This window comes from Brachyistius frenatus, unplaced genomic scaffold (genome assembly GCF_029030835.1).
Source record: "Brachyistius frenatus isolate BFR_SWC_R1_liver_20210118 unplaced genomic scaffold, ASM2903083v1 Contig_12, whole genome shotgun sequence".
Taxonomy (NCBI): domain Eukaryota; kingdom Metazoa; phylum Chordata; class Actinopteri; family Embiotocidae; genus Brachyistius; species Brachyistius frenatus.
In genome coordinates this window covers 2,311,182-2,323,605 of record NW_027210611.1, presented here as the reverse complement: position 1 = coordinate 2,323,605, position 12,424 = coordinate 2,311,182, and the positions used below count along the sequence as shown (strand labels likewise).

Sequence of the window (12,424 nt, the reverse complement as noted above, 5' to 3'; positions counted from 1 at the left end):
TTCTGCTTGTTTTTAATGGCCAATTTATGGGAAGTATATTTGATGCTAAACAATGCCATCGGACTCACCCTTATAATTATTACTGCCAGGTGGAAACCTTTCCTGTATTTTTAGACAAAAACGTGTTTGTTTCACTCGGAGTCTTGGTGAAAATACGCCGTTTACCTGCTGCAAATTAAGATTTTTTTTTTTCATTAATAAATGAGAAAAAACATTTTATTCTTTTACTATGAAACAAAAAAATACACCGTAGAGACTTTTAGTACATATATAGTAAATAGCTTTTATAATGATGCTTTTAGAAATTTCTGTGGGATTCAGGACTCAGTGTGGAATAGCACAGTATAGTGTATTCATTTGATTTAGCATTTTTGCTTTTGTGGAAACATTAATGTTGGCACACTGCTGCAGGAAACAGACTTCAAAAAGGCTTCAAATCGGGGCCCAAGAACGATGCGGCCCTCATGGAGAAGGAAGCCCACCAACATCACTTTCCCAGTTCACAGCGGGGAGCATAGCAGCTCTCCGCCGAGCACTCTCTACCATGTGGGTCTAGGGGTGTTTTAACAATGTTTAGCTCTATTTTCTCCATTTAGCATAAGCCTGTTGTCACATTTGGATGGCTCCTTCATAAATTGATGGTGTGATTCCTACAATTTCGGGACAGGCCTGAATGACAAAATATTCAACACAACATTCGATACCGAGGTGGCTGGCAAGCACCAACCATGTGCACTGGACAGGCTCTTAGTGTAAATGTTTACAACCCCCCACTGAGCTCAGTGCTGCTGGGAGTCACTCTCATCAGGCTGAATAGGATTTAACATTGCCATGTGTAGTCTCTAGCTACTTCCACCATTAAAACTGCCTTTGACTTGCTGTCAGACTCCTTTTTATAACATTTGACTCCTTGTCTTCAGCACTAAATCATATAATTGGCTGTTGTTAAGCAGCATGTGCAGCAACTTGCCAGGCTGTGTGCATCTTTGTTTTTGTTTTATAATATTTAATTTAGTAAACAAAAGAAGTAGCAGCAGTTTTATTATGAAAATGTATTTTCTTCAGTTCTGTGTTAAAGAGAGTTGTACTATAAATGAAAATGTAAAAATGTAGTCATCACCTTTTAAAACCAGACATAATTTACAAGGAGGAGAAAGATAATTAAATACACATACGAAGTGAAAATAATATAGATCGTAAACATTTTGTTCAGGTCAAACACAAACATAATGGATGCTACATATATATTTCATACATTTATAACCACACACATGAAAACATATTACTCGAATGAAATAAACCTTTTTTTTTTTTTAAAGCATTTCATTAAAGATACAAATCTGATATCTGGACTGACTTAGATGACAATATTAATTTTGCAAATGGGAGTTACTTAGGCAGACCACAGTTAAGGTACTTTTACAGAACAGTTTTACCTTCAGCCTGTTTAAATCAAAGATCAGACTATCGTAGATTGTTACTTAACGCTAAAAGGAGGTCACTGTCTTGGAATATACACAAAGAAAAACATTCACCTGCAAAAACACCATACTGACTTATCAACAATATATTTTCATGCACATACTAAACATTCTTTTATCAATATCACGCAAAAAGTTCTAATGTAACATTGACTTTCAAAGGCACAAAAGCATAGATTCATCACTTCAGTAATTGTGTAAGGACAGGTATGTTAATGCAGCTTTCAAATGCCATCAGCTGAAATTCAAAGACACATTGTAATGGCTTTTCTTTGCATGTCAACATATGCTGGAGGCAGTTAATTAAGGTTTAGATGAGTAAATGTGAAATATCAAAACGATGTCAAAGACGACTCACAAAGAATGTCTTACAGTCTAAGATCTTGCCCTTTGTCACTGATATATTCTGTATTCGAAGATAATACACAAGTTGTATTTGATTTTCCAATATCTCTGACAGTAGACTAGGTAGATGGTGCTGCAAATAAACAAGCATTATTTGTAGAGTAAATATATGCATGAACTTCAAATGATGGATAAATGAAAATAAATAGGAAAGCCTTAACATAACATTTATATTTTCGAGATCGAAATGGAACGAGTGTGTTGAAGAAGAGCCAAGAGGCATTAAGGCTGAAACTGCAAACCAAAGAGTAAATCGACTTAATGCCATCACATTTCCACCCTATTCATGCCTAAGAAAAGGGTTAGGGAAAGAGATTAGGTTATATATCTGCTGTCAGGGACTGAAGAGACCAAGTAGAGAACTTCACCTAAACAGAATGATGATCAAACAGACATGCTTTAACAGACATGCTTCATAATCTCATCCGTTATTGTCCCTTCTCTGCCTTGACTACAGGTTCAGTAGAAAATCTTAGACAGGGGCAGATTAAATGTGTGATGAAATGTCTGAGAAATATGTGAGAATGCGCACTATAAGGATGGTTGATTTTCTACCCACATGACGAACATAATCACTATTAGTAACACATATCCACATAAATATGATAATTCAAAATTTAAACACATTTATTGGGTTTATATTGGAAATCATAACCATCTGATGGCATAGTTTTATGGATAATTACCGCCATAGAGATAATGCAGCATATGAAAGGAAAGCTTTGAGGCTTCTCCACTCACTGGGAGGAGAGTGCGTAGGTTTAGTTGTGCATCTGAGCTGTACCCAAAAGGCAAATATGTGGAAAGTTTGGTGACAAGCATCCAGGCGTGTGGTTAACAAGATTGCATCTGGTGAGCAGAAAGTGTAGGATATAGCTTAACTACGTATTTAAAGGGCAAATTATTTTCACATTAAGTTCAATGCCATCAGTAATCCTTCCAAATATAGATGGAACTATTTCATTTTCAGTGGAAAATAATTATTCAAATACCCTATAGTGCAAATCCCCTTAATTTAGTGCATGACACAGTTTTTGATTTCCTACCACAGAACAAAACGGAAAAGAATCCAGTAAACATTAAAATCTGTTGTCTTATTTTGGTAATCTGGCTGCTTACTGACAAGTAAATAATCAATACAAATAGTTCTGAAGTGTCTGAAAATAGACAGGCGATTTAAACTGTAACTAACAGCCATGCATTTTCCAGCTGCAGTGCAGTGTTGAGGAAATGACACCAGCTTTGATGGGCTGTATAGCTTTTGAGATGAGCCTCTTTATGCCGCTTGCAGTTCCATTATGGCTTTGTTCGAAAGCTTGTTTACCTGCTGATAACATACACTGGTGGATTCAGGAGCACCGATCCAAAATCTGCTGCCAAAGTCACTCAAGTCTCATTGTACTGCAGGAGGGGAAGAATGAAATGTTTATGCGGAGGGGAATGCAAATGCTAAATGTGAAATCAAACTATGGGACCAATAAGGGATCAGAATAACTTTGCCAGGTTTTATTTTTAGACCGGTTGCAATGCTAGCTTTGTGGCACACTCTTCACTTTAGCCTCTGTGCATCTGTGTGCTTAGGTTTTACTCAGTGGAGAAATGCTGTTCCAATTGAACAAAAATGTTAAAAACTGTAGGTTATTATTTTTTCAAATAGACTTGGGAGAACATAATCTGATTCCATCAAGCTACACACGGCTTTGTCCTACCTGACAGAAGAAAACCTGAATATGTCGCTGTTTGTCTGTGATAATGCTTAATTTCAAATAACCAGCAGATCAAAAACTGTTCATCAATACTCACCGTAGTACATCACTTGAATATTTTTGGATTTCACTGTTAGAAAAGCTATGGTCTCGGGTCAAAGGAATAGCCCCTTGGTTTGCATATTAAAGAGGATTTGCTAGACCTCTGTTAGCCATGCATCCCCATGCAGGCAGGTCTCCAGGGGGCCAGCAGGGCCCCACAGACGGGCAACTAGGGGGCCAGGTGACCCTGTCTCTGAGGTTAGCAGGAAACACTAAAGAGGGATGGGCAGGGAGCTGAGGAGCCACTGAGTGCGAGTGTGCAAGGCTGGTGATGGCAGCTGTCAATGGTTTGGAAGGAGAAGCAGACAGATTGTGCGTTCTGTTGGTGCAGCCAGTTCGCCACCTGGCAGGCTTTTCCTTGTTAGAACTTCTTGCTGTTTCTGTTCTCATCAGAGAAATGTTTTTCCTCTTATCCTCTATGTTCAGGGGAAGTTAAATTTGTCAGAATGTTTAAAGATGTTTAATGAAATGCAATTGTTTAAAGTATGCTCTGCGCATTGTGCAAAATTGCTGCTGCTCATGTTTGTGATCAAATACAGCCAGGCTATATTAAAGCTATATTAGATAATGCATACCTTGCTATTCATGATGAACTACATAATCAAAATACTACATACCAAAAATAGATAATATAGAGTTTGTCTCCTTCATCTTGACCTTATGCGGCATTATTTTACTGTCCTTTAAGAATTTGGGTATTTTTTTAAGGGTGGGATTTGCTTTTTTAGAAATTATCTGTAACTTTCCAATCCCATCATAGCCATAAATACTGCTCTGTTGTTCAGTTGTTACAAAAAAAATGCAAACGGAAACCATGAACAGCTTAAAAGTACATTTAAAAATCAAATTTGGCAGTCAGTCCTTGTTCCAACAGGATTAAAAAAAAGTCTTTCATTTGATATAAATATATGCAAAGAGAGTGGTGTGGTGATCTGGGTGCCAGAGGTGGCGCTTTACTCTGGATATTCTGGCTTGGGCCTGTAAGGGACATAAATTAACATGAATTAACACATGCATGCAATAAGAAAATAATTAATTCAAGTTATCAGTCACCTCTTCCATTCCAGGAATCTGATTGACAAGATAAAGTAATGTGCAAACTGCTTTTCAAAGCTAACAGCCTGGAGCACCCCTCCTATTAGTTAGTCATTCCCTCAGTATCACACCCGGAATCTGTCATTTCACAATTTTCTCCTATAATGCATATGTGCCGCTCTCACCACTCCACTACAGCAACTGCCATCTAACAAGTTGACACAGAGAATGATACAATTCACGTCCAGTATTCAGTTCCATATACAGCAAGCATCTGAGGCAGACGGGTCAAGAATATGGTACATTCTGTTCTCTCTCAAAAACGCTTTTCCAGGACTCTAGAGAGCTCGATGAAGCTCCCATGATATCCTCCAAACACACCTAAGAGGAGTTTTCAGGGTTTTAAACTCTTAACAGGTGTTAAAATAGTTTGTAGAAATAAAATTATGCAATATTTCCTCTCTGAAGATTGATGCCAGTCTAATTTCTGTAGATCTTACTGTGATTCTTGATAAGCATTCACGTTTTCCTAAAACAAACACGTCTCTTTTAAAGAGTAGCTCGCACAGATATCAAACAGCACATAAAACACGCAATAAATGTACAATATAGTGTTATATACAATTTACTTTAAGACAGGGCCTCAGAGCCATGAACAAGGTTTTAAAACTGTCACATTCTTCATTAAACATATTTTGAATGTGGCTTTTTTTTTTTTTAAATTTCTGATAGTTTAATTAACTTTATCTGACAAAACAATTAGACAGCTATTGTGCAAAGTACAAATACACAATGCTGCACTTTATTGGAAACTCTGGATTTGTGTATTTCTGAATCGACATAAAGAGATTCTCAAATAAGGTTTTTTATCAAAAATATAACAATTTCATCATCCATTCGAGACCACACAAAGTTTAGTCTATAGCTTAACAACTTTTGTTAAATAGGTCAGTTGAACAATATTAATTTCCATATTAGCTAGTGTAGCCTGTGCGCAGTGGCATAGAGAATTAGGGAAGAACTCTGGTATGCAACTTTATTTTTAATGGCCATGATGAAAAATTAAAAAAGGGCAAGAATGTTGTAATTCAAACAGCCATATGACAACTTGAAGTTCAGTCTATTCTTAACCTTCTTTTTTCAATACATCGGGTAACTAAGCATCTCAGACGGTTAGTATTGTCAGCTCGATTAGCAAGGTGTTTAAGGGGTTCTTCTTACAGAAATGGCTTCATTCAATAGACCTTATTTCCACTTTTCAAGCTTTATTTAACCAATCTGCTTATTTAGTTGAGTTGAGCAATACCTGAGTTGAAGCTCATTTCACATTATAGTAAGCTAGTTAAGTTGACTAACTAGTCGAATTTCTGTTGAGTAGCACAGTCTAAAGTATTAGTTTTATTGGCACAACTGTTGTTGTTTTTTCAAGCTTAATTTGTATCTGTGTCCTTGCTGGAATAACAAATTGAATGTTCTGTGTTGTGTCAAAATATAATTTAAATATTTTGTTAGCTATGTGCTATGTTTTTATCATTGTGACAATAATGTGCCACTGCTTACCGACTATTATCTTACAATCAAATTCGTTTTCAGAAATATCGGTGGTTGAAATTTGCCAACATGTTCATGAAGTACTGTGCGACCAAGGTGGCGAGGTAGAGCAAACTGAAAACCAAAAAGGACACTTGTGCAATTTCGGGAGAAAGAGGGGGGAAAATACTCCAGAGGGACGATGGTAGCACAAAAGTTGTTCTGTTGCCTGTGAGTGTGGTGTCAGCCGGTCCCAGTCCCAGCGGCCCTCACCGTGCACTGTGCAGGCCTGACGGGAAACTGACTGCAGCTCAGGACATGGCCTCGTTTGTTCACGGTCCCCCCTCTCTGAAAAGAGTTATGCTGTCTGTTTTGAATGGACAGCGTTTTTCTTTGTGTGCTCGATCAAAACAGAGGGCAAAGTTAGTCAGCAAGTTGCATAGCTTCTGCATTCTGATTCTTCAAGCCTCTTTTGTATGAAGTTTAGCACAATGTTTTACACTGTGTTTGACCTGAATGGCATGCTGGAGGTAGGAGCATTTTTTTCAAACTACAAAATAGAAAGAGGTAGAAAGTAATTTTTGTCATGAGATATTACTCATTTGTGTCTCTGTGGTAGAATGAAATAACCAAAATGATCATACAGGGTTAAAACCCTCGGCTATAATACAGGAAATGACAGAGTGCAGTGTTTCTGAAATATTTATATGCTTTTATCTGATCTATTTCCTAACCACAAGGTATTTGCCTGTGAATCCCTGGCACTTTTGATATTACCTGAAGGCAAATGGTATATAGATTTATACAAGTTATTTACAACAACAGCCAAGCCATTCCTCTGGAAACTAGGCTGCAGATCAAAGGATTGTTTTGATCTCTACTTAGCATATTTGTTTAACCTAGCCAGTGATTCTGAAAAGTGCACAAGCTTTTCGGTGATATGCAGAGCACCCTTTATCCGTCTTTTTCTTCTGTTAGCTCTGGATTTAAGTACTTTCTGTATTTAGGAGACAACTGGATTTGCCAGCTTTTGAAATTTAGTTGCCCACTGCTAGCAGTCTTGGCACTCAGAAATAGATAACTAGGTATGTTCCACTGCTAATCCTGATCGGCCTTGTAATAGTATTTGCGGACTGTACAGCACTCAATTAGGGCATAATGTGCTATTTTTATTTCCTTTAAGTTGGATTAAATGTGAAAACATGTTTTTTTTTTTCATTTTCCATCTACTGTTTACTGTGTGGGTACTTTGCAAAGTATTGTTTTATACTGTTTCAATCAGTACGACTCTCTCCACACAGGATTGCAAAATGTCAGGAGAAAAACAATGTCCAAGCGCTCTCTAAAAAAGATGCCAGGGCAATCAGGAAATTTTCTGGAATGCTTAAGAGAATGCATATGCACACAATGCCCTAATTCTCTCTTACTTTGGGTTTGGGAAAGATGAGCCCAGGTTTATTGAGAGCCAAAAAAGGGGGCAGATGGCTCACAAGAGGGATAAACCTGGGAAGTCATGCTGTAAATGTGTTTTACAGAAAACAATGAAAGGAGCGGACAAAGCGATTGTGGCAAAGTCCTTTAGAAAATGGAAAAGCAGCTCTCTAAGGTCCAGGACCATGGAGAAGCCGGATGAGCCGTCCGAGGAGAGTAAGGAGGAGAGCCTTTCCAACTGCACCTGTGAAGCCCCCCAACTCGGCAAGAAACCAGTTGGTAAAAGTACCTTATTTTCTTATTTCAAGTCTATTCATACTGCCCTGTCTCTCAGCTTATTTTTCTTGTGGCAATTTTAATTATTACTGTGGTGACTTGTTTTTTTTGTTTTTTTTTTCAATTTGACTCTCTGGCCCGCCATATCCGGTGAACAAACAAACCACATTGTTGGGCAGGAGAATTCCTTTTGAGGGAAAGTGTGTCTCCGATGATACCGTGTTGCCAGAAAAAGACAAAGCAAAAAATAGCAAACACAAAAACAGTCACAGGTGCATGGGAAAAAGAGAGAACCGAGTGAATGGTCACTGCGGTCCCCAGGAGGTCTTTCAGTGTTAGCCAGTGCGGTGGGTGGACTTCTGACAAGGACGTTGGTTAGCAGCCAGGTGGAGTGTGTAACTGAGAATGCTCCTGTTTATTCTTTTCACATGCTAATGTGGCTCCTATGTGACTTTAATGCGGCAAAACTTTTTCTTGGAGTTAACATTTTTGTTGTTTCAGTACCCGCTCTTGTATCGCAGTAGCAGACTGATTCAAAGGCTCCACACTCTTTTATATAAGTTTGGGGCTGTGCCAAGGATAGAGATACATCAACTATGCTGTACGTAAGGAAAGGAAATACACTGGTTGAATATTTTCAGTGCAAACAGGCACAAACATTTTACTTTCAAGTGAAATAATGTCATTATTTGTCTTGTGAATATACATCTGAAACATACTTTCACAGTTAAATAGCCTATATGAAATTACTCTGGATTTCTGAAGGTGTTTCAGTGTTTATATGAAAATTGGTATTTAGTCTTCTCTCAATGATAATTCTATTTAATTTAGCATTTTTTTCTTAGCTAATTTGGAACATATTATCTTCTATATTTTAAGGGTAGAGTTTAAAAAACAACCTAAAAGCAGGCTTTCGACACTCTGTAGTAAAAGACTACACGAGGACCCAAGTTCTGAGCAAATGCACCCCTATGTGGACAAAATAAGAACAGTGGGGTATTTGGATGAAACACACAGGCAGTCCTTACTGGGCCATTGTCTCCCATTACAAGTATGCTATCTAACTTGTTAGTATAATGGGCTATCAATATTGCAGTTAACATACACTAAAATATGTCTTAAGCTTCCCAGTAATGTTTCTTGAGACAGTCTAATGTCTAATTCAGGAGAACAAAAAAGGCAATATGGCCTCACACTATGGGTCTTTCCATACCTTGTAGATCTGTACAATCTGTAAATAGCTTCAAAGCCATTGCATCCGCCATCTGCACTTCTAGGAACTCTTCTGCATAACCATTAAAACAAGCTGTCTCAGAGGACATCATTCGTATTTCAGCCTCAACCCTGAATTACTGTGCGTTCATTATAATTATAAGGGAGGAGTGTTGCCAGGCTAGCCTGCAGAATGCCAGGTGCACACTTCCATAATCTACCATTTTAAACAACTCAGAGCATTAACAACAGTATCTACATGCTATTCAGCCATTAGTTCTCTTTGGCTTTCATGCTAAAACTCACATCAGTCATCTGAGCATTTTGTATGCTGCAACAGACATACAGGAAGAAAGTGCAATACTTTGTAGTGTTCCACTTTCCTAAGCCTACTTAGGTTATGTGACTGAGCCATGCCGCTGTGTGAAATTTTATCCCGATACTGGCACTGTATCCTTGTGAGGGAGTCTTGTAAAATAGGTTTACTTAGCGCCTTTGCTGGCATTTTCCGAAGATAGCAAATGCACACACACTGTCCGTGATCGGATTAACTGTTCAACAAAATGATGTAACTCTTTGTCTTTCTTGTGTGGCATAGGTTTCTCTGCTTAAGTTTAGTGGTCATCCAAAAGAGAATAGGAACACTTCAAATCCAGTCACTGCATAATAATCCTTATATTATAAATATAATAGATGACAGCCTTGGTTAATCATTCTTTCTCACACAAATGTGATATGTGACTGCCCAGAGTGAATCCCTCCCCCACCCCCCAAAACAAACAAAAAAAATCAAGAGATTTTTTTCAGATACTGCCTCAAACTGTACATCAGCAGTCCTTAATTAACACAAATTCTAATTTGTAAGGCATTTAATTTTGAACTTTGCCTGGTGTTCCTCTGTCGTGCTGAGGCGCAGGATTTAAATTGCATGTGATAAGTGTGAAAGATTTTTTTAAGCATCCAATACAGTATAAAGTATGCCATGCCAAGTACATAGAGAACATGAATTTGCACCTGAGGACATAAAGCTATACATCCAGAGTCACAAGGTGTGTCAAGACAAAATGTTAATTACACAATTTATGATAGAAATCAGCTGAAATATCTCCATGGATCTCGCTTATTTACATTTTAATTACTACTATTACTTATTCTTATTTTTTGGATGTGACCATAGCAAGCCCAATTCCTTCCCTACACTAGAAAGAAGCAAAATGACTGTTTTCCACTGGAGGTTTAGATGCTTGTTTATCACTTTTAAATACCATCATCTTTGCTGAAATCCCCTCTCAAAAGAACCTTTCACTTGCTGGAATAAATTCAAATTAAAATTTAAATCCCTCTTTGCATTTCTTCAGCCTTTTTTAAAATAGCTGCCTCCTTTTAGAAAGCTGTTTATGTAGTGATCTGTTCATAATCCAGTTTGTTTCTCAACAGCGAAAAACACAGAAATCGTATTATCACTATCTTGGAGAGATGATGCGAGAAATCAGGAAGTATAAATGTCTGGATCTGTGGAAGTTTTCAAAGTTGTAAAGCTGAAGAATATGGCAAAAGCCTTTCAATAAAGTAGTCTGTAACACTGCAATTTGACTTGCAAATATACAGAAAAAACATTGTGCTGCAAAATCGCAAACACGTTTCACCAACCTTTTGAAAAGCTAATGTAAAGGTAGACAATACGTGCTCACTCAACAGATACACAACATTTTGACATGTTTCAGAAAACGTGTCGACAGTATTTCTCATATACAGTGGATAGATGGCTCATCACAAATGTTGATGTGAGTGACATATAGCTATTGAAGCCAGAACTGGAAGCCTGGGCACTGACAAGTCAGGCTGATCTCTGTAAACAGCTCTTTCTAGTCTTAGGAGGTGCTCACCTCCCAATATAATGCGAAAAACAATATCTAATCAGAAATGTAACCAAAATAAACAGAAACAGCAAACATTTACATGCAATGCCTTTTGACAACAATCCATTTCAGATGTAAAATGACGCAAAAGAGGCCATAGGGAAATTTAATTTGCTCAATCTAGATTGGATTTATTGTTTGGAAACAAATTATAATTGTGTCTCCAGAAAGTTAACCAAGATCTAAACAAAAGGAAATCAATGACCCACCCCCATTAATCACTCAAAGCCAGCTACTTGTGCTGTAGAAACTTACTTCATAATCAATTTCTTTGTTTTGCTCAAAGGGCATTTGCATTTTAGTTCATGTCAGCAAGCTTCCTGTATCTGGTGCAATCAAAAATTGCAAGCCATCCACATTAATGGAGTTCTTTCTATTTACTCAAGTGCATATCTCTGAATACTCAAGATGATTTTAGCTTATTATGCATACAGCCCTACAAATTTGTTGTTGAGTGTCAGACTTAACTTTTGTGATGCCTCTCATGCTTCTGGTGTCATAGAACAAAACATTTTTTGGAGGCTACGCCTTCTAACACATTTTTCTTTTAGTTGTAATAACAAACAATCACTAACCAATATCTGATCCTTCTTGCAACTGAGCACCCCGAGGACTTGTGAGACCAGACAGTAATGCCTCCCGTTAGTTGTGTCTAGACATACTATTACGGCCACCAAGGTCATTATCAAAGCACGCATTACACACACCTGTTACCATTGTTTAGATGCTCCTTTTTGGCTGAACATCCAAGCTCCTATCTCGCCATTTGTAGGCGTGTCTGCTTCATTGTCTGCCTGCCTGAGTAGAAAAGATGGGCAGGGACCCCCACAGACACACAGATCTAGACCTAACCTCTAAATGACACAACAAAGTGAGTCCACGGCCTCTGAAAAGGAAGGCAGACATCGATTGACCAGTCAGGCATTGATTTGTTAAATGTAAGCAATCAGATGCTCTGGGCAGTAAATATAAGGAAGCAGTTTTGACCACTACCACTAATGCTGGTCAGTTTTTACTGATAAAATGGATTTAGACCTGCACTTATAAACGTGAATTTGAAATTTAACCAAATTGGATTATATATCTACATGATGTTAGGAATTACCAGTGATTATTTTTTTATGAGTGCAATGTATGGCTATTGATATGATTTTTACACTGCAAAAACTTGGACCAGTTAGATATAAAAAAAAAATAAAAAATAAATAAAAAAATGATGATGAAAATGACAAAGAGAACAAATAGAGACCAATAATAAATTATTCTTTACATTGGAACTGATTGAGTAATTAATTCACACCTACTGTTATATAGGTAATTGTGAAAT

The 12,424-nt window shown here is 37.6% G+C and overlaps 1 protein-coding gene across 4 annotated transcripts in view; it reads left to right on the top strand.

Annotated features, from left to right (window-relative positions):
• Positions 1-6,695: 6,695 nt before the first annotated feature.
• st18 (ST18 C2H2C-type zinc finger transcription factor) overlaps positions 6,696-12,424 on the top strand; it is a 43,022-nt gene continuing 37,293 nt past the window's right edge. For 3 of the 4 annotated variants that reach the window (XM_069692146.1, XM_069692144.1, XM_069692143.1), the window contains exons 1-2: positions 6,696-6,789; positions 7,795-7,969. In XM_069692146.1, coding sequence (XP_069548247.1) covers positions 6,736-6,789; positions 7,795-7,969 — 229 coding nt within the window. In that variant the 5' untranslated portion in view covers positions 6,696-6,735. The remainder of the gene's footprint in view (positions 6,790-7,794; positions 7,970-12,424) is intronic. The other variant, XM_069692145.1, reaches the window with a different exon arrangement.